At 39.3% G+C, this 16,338-nt stretch overlaps 1 protein-coding gene across 7 annotated transcripts in view; it reads left to right on the plus strand.

The window, feature by feature from the left end:
• The window catches only part of agbl5 (AGBL carboxypeptidase 5), a 158,213-nt gene that overhangs the window by 79,247 nt on the left and 62,628 nt on the right, over positions 1 to 16,338 (plus strand). For all 7 annotated transcript variants that reach the window (XM_022671506.2, XM_022671504.2, XM_022671508.2 and 4 more), the window contains 2 exons: positions 110 to 288; positions 3,158 to 3,659. In XM_022671506.2, coding sequence (XP_022527227.1) covers positions 110 to 288; positions 3,158 to 3,659 — 681 coding nt within the window. The remainder of the gene's footprint in view (positions 1 to 109; positions 289 to 3,157; positions 3,660 to 16,338) is intronic.

The raw sequence follows: 16,338 nt of genomic DNA on the forward strand, positions 1-16,338 counted from the left end.
TGTTGTACAAGTGGCTCACACCAGAAACTAGAAGCAAAGTTTTACATTTAGCGAAAGCAATCAGCGATGTTTTTGACGATCCTGTGTATCTATTTGTATGTTTGTGTAGGTTTTTTTCCTCACCAGTAGGGTGCACCCTGGTGAGACGCCATCCAGCTTTGTGTTCAATGGTTTCCTGCACTTCATTCTGAATCAGGAAGATCCTCGTGCCCTGGCACTGCGCAAAATGTTTGTTTTTAAGCTTATTCCAATGCTCAACCCTGACGGAGTCAGCAGAGGTCACTATAGGTCAGTAACCAAAGTATTTTATACACTTGCATATACAGCTCGGGAAAACATTGGACAACTTCAAAATAACCAGTTTCTTTGATTTAACTATCTAAAGGTATATGTTTGAGTAAAATGAACATTGTGGTTTTATTCTATAAACTACTGATGACATTTCTCCCAAATAAAAATATTGTGTTTTAGATTTATTTGCAGAAAATGAGAAATGGTCAAATTAGTGAAAAAGATACAGTGCTTTTAAACCTCAAATAATGTAAAGAAAAAAGTTCATATTCATTTAGAAAACAACAACAATACTAAAGTTTTATGTAAGGAAGATTTCAGAATCAATATTTGGTAGAATAACCCAGATTTTTAATCACAGCTTTTATGTCAGCATGCTCGCCACCAGTTTTTCACACTGCTTTGGGTGCAATTCCTGGTGCAAAATTCAAGCAGTTCAGCTTCGTTTGAGAGCTTGTGACCATCTATCTTCTTAGGTTTTTAATGGGGTTCAGGGCAGGAGATTGGGCTTTCAATCTCCAGACCTGACCCCTATTGAAAAACCTGTAATCATTTGAGATGTAAGATGGTCACAAGCCCTCACAAGTGTACTCAGTCCACTGCTGTTCTCTCTGCTGACTCATGACTATACTGCAAAGTACAGCTCAAACCACATCATCAAGTTCGCTGATGACACACATCGAGTCAGGATACAGATAGGAGGTGCAGTGGCTGACGGACTGGTGCAGAACCAATAATCTCTAAACATGGATAAAACCAAAGAGATGGTTGATGACTTCAGGAGAGTTCAGGTGTCCACCACCCGCTGAACATCAACGGCTCTGCAGTGGAAATTGTAAAGAACACCAAGTTCCTCTGTGTTCACTTTGCAGAGAACCTCACCTGGTCCCTCAACTCCAGCACCATAACAATGAAAGCCCAGCAGCGTCTCTACTCCCTGCAGAGCCTTAGGAAAGCACATCTCCCACCTCCCATCCTCACCATGTTCTACAGAGGGACTGTAGAAAGCATCCTGAGCACCTGCATTACTGTCTGGTTTGAGAACTGCAACACCTCAGACCGCAAGACCCTACAGCGGATAGTGAGGACAGCTGAGAAGATCATCGTAGTCTCTCTCCTCTCCATCACCGAGATCTACACCACACGCTGCATCCGCAAAGCCACCAGCATTGTGGACGACCCCACCCATCCGTCACATGGACTCTTCACTCTGATGCCGTCCGGCAGAAGATACAGGAGCATCCGAGCCTCCACTACCAGACTCTGCAACAGCTTCATCCACCAGGCAGTCAGACTCCTCAACACACAGAGACAGAGCTGAACCCAACCCACCCACCACACACCCACCACACACCCAACACACACCCAACACACACCCAACACATTCACACACAACTGAACTGTACCCCCCCACCCTTCACACACAGAAAGACTGTACTTCACACACACACACACACACACACACACACACACACACACACACACACACACACACACACACACACTCACACACAACAGAACTGACCCCCCCCCTCGCCACCCTTCACACACACAAAGACTGTACTTTACAATATTTGCTGCTTCATTCTAAAGAACTATAAACTCTCTACCTCAGTACTGCTGTAATAATTGATCTAAATATTACAGTATGTTACACATCTCTGCACTGTCTCATCTGTTGTATTTAATTTAGTGTTATATGTTTTATTATAGTTTTATGTTGCCCTACTGTTACACTTTTTCACTTTGTGTGTCTATTGTTTGTTGTCCCATGTTACACCATGGTTCCAGGGGAACATAATTTCATTAAACTGTGTACTTGTACTTGTAATGACAATGAAAGCCTCTTGACTTGATTTGACTTGAATAAGATCACCCAAAAGCAGTGTGAAAGACTTGTGGAAAGCATGCCACGATGCAATATGTCCTCTAAAACATTAGCATTGTTGTTTCTAAATGAATATAAACTTGTTTTCATTGCATTATTTGAGGTCTGAAAGAACTGTTACTTTTTATTATTGTAACTATCCCTCATTTTCTGCAAATAAATGCTTTAATGACAACATTTGTATGTTTAACTTGAGAGAAATGTTGTCAGTGTTTTTAGAATAAAACCATAATATTCATTTTACTCAAATATATACCTATAAATAGTAAAATCAGAGAAACTGATCATTTTGATCACTTTTTTATTTTTTTGTTTTCAGAGCTATGTATTTATGTTAAAACTGTCTATCTTGGAGGCTGTTTGTACATATCATCATACTTAAATTTCACTTGAACGCATTAAATAGTCTAAACACATACAAAACACAATGTTAAGTTTTGATTTTGTCTGTAAGACAGTTCTTTTTTATTTTATTTACTACGGAATACATTTACTATGTCATTCTCTCTCAGCATCTGTTTTAAGACTTTGTCCTGCAATTTTCTTTTTTAAAATTTAAGTGTGGTTCTATTTAAGAGTTTTTGTATTTAAGTGTTTTTTGTGTTTTCTGCATGCCAAAATGTGTGAGAAAATGCCAAATAACTTTGCTATGGGTACTTGATGTAAATGGGTTGTTATTGGGGCCATCATTGATGAACACACACATGGTGTGTGTTCAAGTTTTCTATTCACAAACAGAGGCATCTGATGTACCAGTCATGAGAACTGCCTTTCTCCAACATTGCCACTTTTCCCTGAATGCCTGTTACTAAACTGTGCAACTTTGATGGAGCATATCACTGCATAAACTTAGTCACATATGTACAGCTGTCAGTGTGGAGTTTTTCATTTATGGCAAAAGTAACCAAAAAAAAAGTCTTGCATAGTGTTGTTGCACTAATTGTACTTTTGTCTGTGTGTTTGCTGTTGCACTAAAAGGACGGACTCTCAGGGTGTGAATCTGAACCGGCAGTATGTCAGCCCAAGCGCAGAGTTGCATCCTTCTATTTATGGAGCTAAATCTCTCCTTCTGTACCATCACCAGCACAATCGTCTCAACCCGAGTGCTCCTTCAGCCCTCAAAACCTCCAACCAGTCAAACACCTCTCTCCCACCCCTGACCACAACCTGTGAACTAGAGCACTACCTTAATTGTCGTAACGAGGCAGAGTGGATGGAGGGTCCAACCCTTGACTTGTTGGAAATACCCATGCAAATGGAGGACACCTGGGAGAAGTCTGGAGTTGAAGGAGGGGTGGGGCCCTGTGATGAGAATAAAGCTGTACCATGCTGTTGTGAAGCTCCTTGTTTTAACTCCAACCTCACAGAGAAAATCACACCACAGGAGAGTGGAGTGGCCTATTACATCGACCTACACGGGCATGCATCCAAAAGAGGATGCTTTATGTATGGGAACAACTTAAGTGATGTAAATCAGCAGGTAGGTCAATGTGCATACACATTGCTTTGGTGCATTTTATTAAGACTAGACACCTATAATCACCATACTTGTGTTAGACAGATGAAACAGGTTCTCCAGCAATAACCCATCCATGCAGTGATCATATACACATGCACATGATTGTTTACACAAACACAGTGATTATGCAGGGATATGAAAAAGTTTGGGCAGCCCTGATCATTTTCATGATTTTCCTTTATAAATCAATGGTTGTTTAGATCAGCAATTTCAGTTAAGTATATCTTAAGTAACTTTGAAGCACTGTTGTAAGTCGCTCTGGATAAGGGCGTCTGCTAAATACCATAAATGTAAATGTAAATGTATATCATATAGCAGAAATTAAGTTTATAGGATTTACAGAAAGTGTGCAATAATTATTTAAACAAAATTAGGTAGGTGCATAAATTTGGGCACCCCAACAGAAATAAATAACATAATTTAGTAGATCCTCCTTTAGCAGAAATAACAGACTCTATACGCTTCCTATAGCTTCCAATGAGAGTCTGGCTTCTGGTTGACGGTGTTTTGGATCATTCTTCTTTACTAAACATCTAGAGCATAAACAGCCCGCTTTAAATCACAACACAGATTTTCAATAATATTCAGGTCTGGGGACTGAGATGATCATGTTAGAACGTTGTACTTGTTCCTCTACGTGAATGCTTTAGTAGATGTTGAGCAGTGTTTAGTGTTTAGGGTCGTTGTCTTGTTAAAATATCCAGCCCCGGCGCAACTTCAACTTTCTCACTGATTCTTAAACATTGTTCTCAAGAATCTGCTGATATTGACTGAAAACCATGAACCCTCAACTTTAACAAGATTCCCAGTACCTGCACTGATCACACAGTCAAACAGCATGATGAACCGCCACCAAACTGTGGGTAGCAAGTGTTTGTTTTGGAATGCTGTGTTCTTTTTCCGTCGTGCATACCTCCCTCCAAATAAGTTTGATCTGTCCACATCACCTTTTTCCTAAATGAAGCTGGCTTGTTCAAATTTGCTTTAACATAGTGTTTCTGAAACAGGGGGGCGCGAAGCACCCTCTAGAGGTCCGCAGGCTCATCCTCAGAGGAAGACAGTAGTCTGTAGTGAACACTTCAAATTAGGGATCTCAAACTCACGGCCCGCAAACAATATTTTGTGAGCCCCGACTTGAAATCAAATTTTAGTGTTAGTGCGGCGCGCACGCAAGAAAGACGCACCCTCTGCCCGTCCACCAGCACAGCGCATCCTATTCATTTCAATAGAGAGAGCCGCTGCATGAGCGCAGCCCCGCCCTCCGACAAAACAGTTCAGCTGTGTGTATGAGTCTCTCTCACACACACAAAACAAACAAACACACAAGCCTCTCACCACGGAGGAGAAGCTGAAAACGAATTTATATAACTATAGATCACAGTGAGGTTGATTAAAAATCTTAAACTTATGATTGACTACACCTATTGCTTCATTTGAATAAAAAAAAAAAACGTCACAGATATGCCTGCACGGATACGCCCACACAGATACGCCCACATGGCAAGCGGAGTCATCAGGTGTTCTGTCGAGTTGTGCTCTTATGTGTGTATTTAATGGTAAAAATACAAAAGAAACACAATATTAGAGCATGTTTCCAGTAAAAAGTTCATGTACTATATTTGGAAGGGCTAAATCACAGTTTCAGGGTAAAGTTATGGTAACAAGAGTTTATTATACTCTGTTTTTTAGATTTTTAGGGGTTCGAGCACGTAGTGCTAGAAACCCTATTGTAATTGTTCTGATTATTAGGGGTTCGAGCACGTAGTGCTAGAAACCCTATTGTAATTGTTCTGATTATTATTATTATTAGGGGTTCGAGCACGTAGTGCTAGAAACCCTATTGTAATTGTTCTGATTATTATTATTATTATTATTATTATTATTATTATTCTTATTCTTTTTCTGCCATAGAAGTGATCGGGCAGAAGAAACCGTAAGGCCTACAGGGCTGAGACTTGGTCATATGGTAGTACTTCTCACCGCTACTCAGATTCAAAAGATGAGCCCGATCGGCCTCAAGGGGGCGCTATGGCGAAGGTCAACGCGTTAGGCCTCGTAACTGCCACGCCCTGATAGCTAGAGCAAAAATTCTTGCATTATATGATTCCTTGGTTAATGGCAAATCAAAAAGGTCAATAGAACCACTAAGCTCCGCCCACTTAGATTTTTTGCTATTTAGCATAATATGCAAAACCTACTTTTGAGAACTTGTCCTAGGGTCATTGACCAATCCTGTCATATTTGGTGTCAAACAACTCAGCAGAGTCCCAACCTCAATAATTATCAAAAAAATTGTGAAATTTGTAAACAATATGGCCGCAATATGCAAATTAATCTTACCGTGGCACACCCAAATTTACTCTAACAGCTGTAACTTTTGAATGCTTAAACCTACACTAATGCCACTTTAGACCGTTGATGCCAACATGATTCTGAGGTAGCCCGTCAATCTGTGTAGACATACGCCCCCAGGGGGCGGAGCCAAAGCTAAAAATCTGTTTCTCAGGAACCGTACAAGCTATGAAGCTCTCCTTTGGCATGTATCATCTATGGCCTATGTCCTAATGTTTTACAGAAGGAAAATTTGATATGCAAATTTTTGCGATCGTTATTAGCCAATCAGTTTCCAGCAAGCTTTTGACATGCTAAACAATGACCAATCAGGACGATACTTATACCCTACATGTATCTCAGGGCCTTCTATCATCCATTAAAATATGGCGTTGATTGGCCTCAAGGGGGCGCTATAGCAGAAAATCAGTTATATCTAAAGGTACAAGTGGCCTAGGCTTGTTATTCTTTTTTAGTTGTATACTTTGCTGTAGCCTTTACAACTTTGTAATTACATATGTTTACCAAAAATGCAAAGATTTTCATCAGTGGCCAAAAGAGTAAAAATTGCTCTTTTCGAACTTGTCTTTAAGTCCTTAATCAATCAAAACAAATTTGGTCTTGATGCAATCTTGAGACCCTGTAGGTAAATAATTATCAAAAAAATCTTGACATTTTAACTATTTGAGGCCCATAAACCTTGATCAAACATGTACGTGAAAGCCTTTTCAGAGTTATTTGGCCAAAACTCTGTCAAAGTTTAAAACATGCCAAAACTGTTGAAGCTACTAATTAACAATGACATTTGAAGCACATGTGCCAAGTATGAGCCAAATAAGTCTTCAGTAGGCTCTACAGTGAAAAAATAACTATTTTCAATTTATTCTATTTATCGCTATTTTCCAACCTAAATGGACAGAAGACAGGAACCTTTCACCCTATCAACACACAAATTTATACACATATATAGACTGATAATCTGATCTTGATTGCAAATTTTCAGCCAAATCGGACATGTTTTGCTTCTACAACGGCTGGAAAACTACAGCGATTTTGTAGGCCTCAAGCCTGTGTTATCGCTTTTTTCAAACCTAAATGGACAGAAGTCAGGAACCTTTGACCCTATTGACACAGAAATTGACATACATATATAGACTGATATTGTGATCTTGATTGCAAATTTTGAGCCAAATCAGATATTTTTTGCCTCTAATATGGCCAAAGAGCAACAGCCATTTTGTAGGCCATAAGCCTGTATTATCGCTTTTTTCAAGCCTAAATGGACAGAAGTCAGGAACCTTTGACCCTATCAACACACAAATTTACACACATATATATACAGACCACTTGATCATGAGAACCAATTTTGAGCCCAATCAGACTTTTCCTCTCTTTGTAATAAATAGAAACACACTGATAGGGAATGTTCTGTCTTACTTATAGAGTGATAGATTTCCAGCAGGTTATATGTGGTCTCTTGCTGCGCTCTGGTGGTCATTTGGTGAAACAGCTACAGGTGAATTATTCTAAATTAAAGCTCTGCTGAACTTATTTAATCTTGCTTGTCTTGCTTAATTGAACATATTTATCCTTCTTGGTCATGCTACTCAGCCACCTGGGTCATTCTTGTTTATGTTCCACCGACTTAATTTTTTTTTTATTTGCATAATATGCAAAACTTACTTTTGAGATCTTGTCCTTGGATCCTTGACCAATCATGACATGTTTGGTGTCAAACAGTTCAGCAGAGCTTACTCCTCAATAATTATTAAAAAAATCTTTACATTTATAAACAATATGGCCGCCATATGCAAATGAGTTCTACCATGGTGCAGTAAAATGTCTTTAACACTTATAACTTTTGAATGCTTAACCTGACACTAATACCACTTCAGTCCTTTGATCATTACATGATTCTCAGATACCCTGTCAGTTTAAGTAGACATACACCCCTACGGGGCGGGGCCGATGCTCGATAGCTGTTTCTCTAGAACCATACAAGCTATCAAGGTCATCCTAGCCAATTATCATCTATGGCCCATGCACTAATGGTACACCAAATGAAAATTTGATATGGACACTTTTGTGGTCACTATTAGCCAATCACATTCCAGCAAGCTTTTAACAGGCGGAATGTTAATCAGGTCAAAACTTATATACTATATACGGGTTATTTATATGCCCTTTTTATGCCTTGTGTTTTTTCAATTTAAGAACTGAATTTGTTTCACCAAATGCGCACTAGAGTGCAGTAAGACACCACATAAAACCTGATGAACACTACAGCTCAATTTATCAATGCTTTTCAACTAGTTTACTCACACCACTCATCTAGCATTGCCATTATGGTCTTTATGGTCACGCTGGTCACCCAGCTTGGTTATGCTGGCCATCCAGCTTGGTCATGCTGGCCATTCACATTGGTCATTATGGTCCTGCTGGTCATTCAGCTTTGTCCTCATAGTAATGGTGGTCTTCCAGCTTGGTCATACTGGCCAACCACCTTTGCCATGCTGGTCATCAGTTTGGTCATTATGGTCTTCCAGCTTGGTCAATATGGTCAACAAGTTTGTCATCCAGATTAGTCATGCTGGTAATCTAGCTTGGTCTTCACGGTCATGCTGGTCATCCTCACCCAGTTTGGCGATGCCGGTCAACCGGCAACATGTTTTAAGCCTAACTGGCCTCCAGGGGTCTCTTTGCCTGTAACGCTCGAACCCCGTAAATCGCCGCTTGCGGCTATATTTATAGTTCTTATTCTTTTTCTGCCATAGAAGTGATTGGGCAGAAGAAACCGTAAGGCCTACAGGGCTGAGACTTGGTCATATGGTAGTACTTCTCACCGCTACTCAGATTCAAAAGATGAGCCCGATCGGCCTCAAGGGGGCGCTATGGCAAAGGTCAACGCGTTTGGCCTCGTAACTCCTACGCCCTGATAGCTAGAGCAAAAATTCTTGCATTGTATGATTCCTTGGTTAATGGCAAATCAAAAAGTTCAATAGAACCACTAAGCTCCGCCCACTTAGATTTTTTGCTATTTAGCATAATATGCAAAACCTACTTTTGAGAACTTGTCCTAGGGTCATTGACCAATCCTGTCATATTTGGTGTCAAACAACTCAGCAGAGTCCCAACCTCAATAATTATCGAAAAAATTGTGAAATTTGTAAACAATATGGCCGCCATATTCAAATTAATCTTACCGTGGCACACCCAAATTTACTCTAACAGCTGTAACTTTTGAATGCTTAAACCTACACTAATGCCATTTTACAAATTTGATGACAACATGATTCTGAGGTAGCCCGTCAATCTGTGTAGACATACGCCCCCAGGGGGCGGAGCCAAAGCTAAAAATCTGTTTCTCAGGAACCGTACAAGCTATGAAGCTCTCCTTTGACATGTATCATCTATGGCCTATGTCCTAATGTTTTACAGAAGGAAAATTTGATATGCAAATTTTTGCGATCGTTATTAGCCAATCAGATTCCAGCAAGCTTTTGACATGCTAAACAATGACCAATCAGGACGATACTTATACCCTACATGTATCTCAGGGCCTTCTATCATCCATTAAAATATGGCATTGATTGGTATCAAGGGGGCGCTATAGCAGAAAATCAGTTATATCTAAAGGTACAAGTGGCCTAGGCTTGTTATTCTTTTTTAGTTGTATACTTTTCTGTAGCCTTTACAACTTTGTAATTACATGTGTTTACCAAAAATGCAAAGATTTTCATCAGTGGCCAAAAGAGTAAAAATTGCTCTTTTCGAACTTGTCTTTAAGTCCTTAATCAATCAAAACAAATTTGGTCTTGATGCAATCTTGAGACCCTGTACGTAAATAATTATCAAAAAAATCTTGACATTTTAACTATTTGAGGCCCATAAACCTTGATCAAACATGTACGTGAAAGCCTTTTCAGAGTTATTTGGCAAAAACTCTGTCAAAGTTTAAAACATGCCAAAACTGTTGAAGCTACTAATTAACAATGACATTTGAAGCACATGTGCCAAGTATGAGCCAAATAAGTCTTCAGTAGGCTCTACAGTGAAAAAATAACTATTTTCAATTTATTCTATTTATCGCTATTTTCCAACCTAAATGGACAGAAGACAGGAACCTTTCACCGTATCAACACACAAATTTATGCACATATATAGACTGATAATCTGATCTTGATTGCAAATTTTCAGCCAAATCGGACATGTTTTGCCTCTACAACGGCTGGAAAACTACAGCGATTTTGTAGGCCTCAAGCCTGTATTATCGCTTTTTTTCAAATCTAAATGGACAGAAGTCAGGAACCTTTGATCCTATCGACACAAAAATTGACATACATATATAGACTGATATTGTGATCTTGATTGCAAATTTTGAGCCAAATCAGATATTTTTTGCCTCTAATATGGCCAAAGAGCAACAGCCATTTTGTAGGCCATAAGCCTGTATTATCGCTTTTTTCAAGCCTAAATGGACAGAAGTCAGGAACCTTTGACCCTATCAACACACAAATTTACACACATATATATACAGACCACTTGATCATGAGTACCAATTTGGAGCCCAATCGGACTTTTCTTCTCTTTTTAATAAATAGAAACACACTGATAGGGAATGTTCTGTCTTACTTATAGAGTGATAGATTTCCAGCAGGTTATATGTGGTCTCTTGCTGCGCTCTGGTGGTCATTTGGTGAAACAGCTACAGGTGAATTATTCTAAATTAAAGCTCTGCTGAACTTATTCAATCTTGCTTGTCTTGCTTAATTGAAGATCTTTATCCTTCTTGGTCATGCTAGTCAGCCACCTGGGTCATTCTTGTTTATGCTCCACCCACTTAATTTTTTTTTTATTTGCATAATATGCAAAACTTACTTTTGAGATCTTGTCCTTGGCTCCTTGACCAATCATGACATGTTTGGAGTCAAACAGTTCAGCAGAGCTTACTCCTCAATAATTATTTAAAAAATCTTTACATTTATAAACAATATGGCCGCCATATGCAAATGAGTTCTACCATGGTGCAGTAAAATGTCTTTAACACTTATAACTTTTGAATGCTTAACCTGACACTAATACCACTTCAGTCCTTTGATCATTACATGATTCTCAGATACCCTGTCAGTTTAAGTAGACATACACCCCCCCAGGGGGCGGGGCCAATGCTCGATAGCTGTTTCTCTAGAACCATACAAGCTATCAAGGTCATCCTAGCCAATTATCATCTATGGCCCATGCACTAATGGTACACCAAATGAAAATTTGATATGGACACTTTTGTGGTCACTATTAGCCAATCACATTCCAGCAAGCTTTTGACAGGCTGAATGTCAATCAGGTCAAAACTTATATACTATTATTGATATTATTGGTTATTAATATGTGCCCTTGTCATGCCTCACTGCTAGGCTCTCCGAATGCCCACTAGAGTGCAGCAAGAGACCACATAAAACCTGCTGAACACTACAGCTCAATTTATCAATGCATTTCAACTAGTTTACTCACACCACTCATCTAGCATTGTTATTATGGTCTTTATGGTCACGCTGGTCACCTAGCTTGGTTATGCTGCCCATCCAGCTAGGTCATTCTGGTCATTCACATTGGTCATTATGGTCCTGCTGGTCATTCAGCTTTGTCATCATAGCAATGCTGGTCATCCAGCTTGGTCATACTGGCCAAACACATTTGCCATGCTGGTCAGCCAGTTTGGTGATGCCAGTCAACCAGCAACATGTTTTAAGCCTAACTGGCCTCCAGGGGTCTCTTTGCCGGTAACGCTCGAACCCCGTAAATCGCCGCTTGCGGCTATATTTAGGGGTTCGAGCACGTAGTGCTAGAAACCCTATTGTAATTGTTCTGATTATTATTAGGGGTTCGAGCACGTAGTGCTAGAAACCCTATTGTAATTGTTCTGATTATTATTATTATTAGGGGTTCGAGCACGTAGTGCTAGAAACCCTATTGTAATTGTTCTGATTATTATTATTATTATTATTAGGGGTTCGAGCACGTAGTGCTAGAAACCCTATTGTAATTGTTCTGATTATTATTAGGGGTTCGAGCACGTAGTGCTAGAAACCCTATTGTAATTGTTCTGATTATTATTATTATTAGGGGTTCGAGCACGTAGTGCTAGAAACCCTATTGTAATTGTTCTGATTATTATTATTATTATTATTATTATTATTATTATTCTTATTCTTTTTCTGCCATAGAAGTGATCGGGCAGAAGAAACCGTAAGGCCTACAGGGCTGAGACTTGGTCATATGGTAGTACTTCTCACCGCTACTCAGATTCAAAAGATGAGCCAAATCGGCCTCAAGGGGGCGCTATGGCGAAGGTCAACGCGTTAGGCCTCGTAACTGCCACGCCCTGATAGCTAGAGCAAAAATTCTTGCATTATGTGATTCCTTGGTTAATGGCAAATCAAAAAGGTCAATAGAACCACTAAGCTCCGCCCACTTAGATTTTTTGCTATTTAGCATAATATGCAAAACCTACTTTTGAGAACTTGTCCTAGGCTCATTGACCAATCCTGTCATATTTGGTGTCAAACAACTCAGCAGAGTCCCAACCTCAATAATTATCAAAAAAATTGTGAAATTTGTAAACAATATGGCCGCCATATGCAAATTAATCTTACCGTGGCACACCCAAATTTACTCTAACAGCTGTAACTTTTGAATGCTTAAACCTACACTAATGCCACTTTAGACCTTTGATGCCAACATGATTCTGAGGTAGCCCGTCAATCTGTGTAGACATACGCCTCCAGGGGGCGGAGCCAAAGCTAAAAATCTGTTTCTCAGGAACCGTACAAGCTATGAAGCTCTCCTTTGGCATGTATCATCTATGGCCTATGTCCTAATGTTTTACAGAAGGAAAATTTGATATGCAAATTTTTGCGATCGTTATTAGCCAATCAGTTTCCAGCAAGCTTTTGACAGGCTAAACAATGACCAATCAGGACGATACTTATACCCTCCATGTATCTCAGGGCCTTCTATCATCCATTAAAATATGGCGTTGATTGGCCTCAAGGGGGCGCTATAGCAGAAAATCAGTTATATCTAAAGGTACAAGTGGCCTAGGCTTGTTATTCTTTTTTAGTTGTATACTTTGCTGTAGCCTTTACAACTTTGTAATTACATGTGTTTACCAAAAATGCAAAGATTTTCATCAGTGGCCAAAAGAGTAAAAATTGCTCTTTTCGAACTTGTCTTTAAGTCCTTAATCAATCAAAACAAATTTGGTCTTGATGCAATCTTGAGACCCTGTAGGTAAATAATTATCAAAAAAATCATGACATTTTAACTATTTGAGGCCCATAAACCTTGATCAAACATGTACGTGAAAGCCTTTTCAGAGTTATTTGGCCAAAACTCTGTCAAAGTTTAAAACATTCCAAAACTGTTGAAGCTACTAATTAACAATGACATTTGAAGTACATGTGCCAAGTATGAGCCAAATAAGTCTTCAGTAGGCTCTACAGTGAAAGAATAACTATTTTCAATTTATTCTATTTATCGCTATTTTCCAACCTAAATGGACAGAAGACAGGAACCTTTCACCCTATCAACACACAAATTTATACACATATATAGACTGATAATCTGATCTTGATTGCAAATTTTCAGCCAAATCGGACATGTTTTGCCTCTACAACGGCTGGAAAACTACAGCGATTTTGTAGGCCTCAAGCCTGTATTATCGCTTTTTTCAAATCTAAATGGACAGAAGTCAGGAACCTTTGACCCTATTGACACAGAAATTGACATACATATATAGACTGATATTGTGATCCTGATTGCAAATTTTGAGCCAAATCAGATATTTTTTGCCTCTAATATGGCCAAAGAGCAACAGCCATTTTGTAGGCCATAAGCCTGTATTATCGCTTTTTTCAAGCCTAAATGGACAGAAGTCAGGAACCTTTGACCCTATCAACACACAAATTTACAAACATATATATACAGACCACTTGATCATGAGTACCAATTTGGAGCCCAATCGGACTTTTCTTCTCTTTTTAATAAATAGAAACACACTGATAGGGAATGTTCTGTCTTACTTATAGAGTGATAGATTTCCAGCAGGTTATATGTGGTCTCTTGCTGCGCTCTGGTGGTCATTTGGTGAAATAGTTACAGTTGATTTATTCTAAATTAAAGCTCTGCTGAACTTATTTAATCTTGCTTGTCTTGCTTAATTGAACATCTGTATCCTTCTTGGTCATGCTGGTCAGCCACCTGGGTCATTCTTGTTTATGCTCCACCCAATTTTTTATTTTTTATTTGCATAATATGCAAAACCTACTTTTGAGAACTTGTCTTTGCCTCCTTGTCCAATCATGACATGTTTGGTGTCAAACAGTTCAGCAGAGCTTACTCCTCAATAATTATTAAACAAAATCTTTACATTTATAAACAATATGGCCGCCATATGCAAATTAGTTTTTCCATGGTGCAGTAAAATGTCTTTAACACTTATAACTTTTGAATGCTTAACCTGACACTAATACCACTTCAGTCCTTTGATCATTACATGACTCTCAGATACCCTGTCAGTGTAAGTAGACATACACCCCCAGGGGGCGGAGCCAATGCTCGATAGCTGTTTCTCTAGAACCATACAAGCTATCAAGGTCATCCTTGCCAATTATCATCTATGGCCCATGCACTAATGGTACACCAAAGGAAATGTTGATACATTTTTGTGGTCACTATTAGCCAATCACTTTCCAGCAAGCTTTTGACAGGCTGAATGTTAATCAGGTAAAAACGTATACACCATATGTGAGTTATTTATATGTGGCCTTTTTATGCCTCACCACTAGGCTCCCATCAGGATTAATGTGGTTTGTATTTTTCAATTTAAGAACTGATGTTGTTTCACCAAATGCCCACTAGAGTGCAGAAAGACACCACATAAAACCTGCTGAACACTACAGCTCAATTTATCAATGCTTTTTACAACTAGTTTACTCACATCACTCATCTAGCATGGTTATTATGGTCATGCTAGTCAACCAGCTTGGTCCTTATTTTCATTCTGGTCAACTAGCTGGGTATTTTGGTCATGCTGGTCAACCAGCTGGGTCTTTATGGTCATGCTGGTCTAACACCTGGGTCTTTATGGTCATAATAGTCACCCACCTTGGTTATCCAGTTTGGTGATGACGGTCAACCAGCAACAGGTTTTAAGCCTAACTGGCCTCCAGGGGCCTCTTTGCCTGTAACGCTCGAACCCCGTAAATCGCCGCTTGCGGCTATATTTATTATTATTATTATTATTATTCTTATTCTTTTTCTGCCATAGAAGTGATCGGGCAGAAGAAACCGTAAGGCCTACAGGGCTGAGACTTGGTCATATGGTAGTACTTCTCACCGCTACTCAGATTCAAAAGATGAGCCCGATCGGCCTCAAGGGGGCGCTATGGCGAAGGTCAACGCGTTAGGCCTCGTAACTGCCACGCCCTGATAGCTAGAGCAAAAATTCTTGCATTATATGATTCCTTGGTTAATGGCAAATCAAAAAGGTCAATAGAACCACTAAGCTCCGCCCACTTAGATTTTTTGCTATTTAGCATAATATGCAAAACCTACTTTTGAGAACTTGTCCTAGGGTCATTGACCAATCCTGTCATATTTGGTGTCAAACAACTCAGCAGAGTCCCAACCTCAATAATTATCAAAAAAATTGTGAAATTTGTAAACAATATGGCCGCAATATGCAAATTAATCTTACCGTGGCACACCCAAATTTACTCTAACAGCTGTAACTTTTGAATGCTTAAACCTACACTAATGCCACTTTAGACCGTTGATGCCAACATGATTCTGAGGTAGCCCGTCAATCTGTGTAGACATACGCCCCCAGGGGGCGGAGCCAAAGCTAAAAATCTGTTTCTCAGGAACCGTACAAGCTATGAAGCTCTCCTTTGGCATGTATCATCTATGGCCTATGTCCTAATGTTTTACAGAAGGAAAATTTGATATGCAAATTTTTGCGATCGTTATTAGCCAATCAGTTTCCAGCAAGCTTTTGACATGCTAAACAATGACCAATCAGGACGATACTTATACCCTACATGTATCTCAGGGCCTTCTATCATCCATTAAAATATGGCGTTGATTGGCCTCAAGGGGGCGCTATAGCAGATAATCAGTTATATCTAAAGGTACAAGTGGCCTAGGCTTGTTATTCTTTTTTAGTTGTATACTTTGCTGTAGCCTTTACAACTTTGTAATTACATATGTTTACCAAAAATGCAAAGATTTTCATCAGTGGCCAAAAGAGTAA

This window comes from Astyanax mexicanus, chromosome 2 (genome assembly GCF_023375975.1).
Source record: "Astyanax mexicanus isolate ESR-SI-001 chromosome 2, AstMex3_surface, whole genome shotgun sequence".
NCBI classification, from domain to species: domain Eukaryota; kingdom Metazoa; phylum Chordata; class Actinopteri; order Characiformes; family Acestrorhamphidae; genus Astyanax; species Astyanax mexicanus.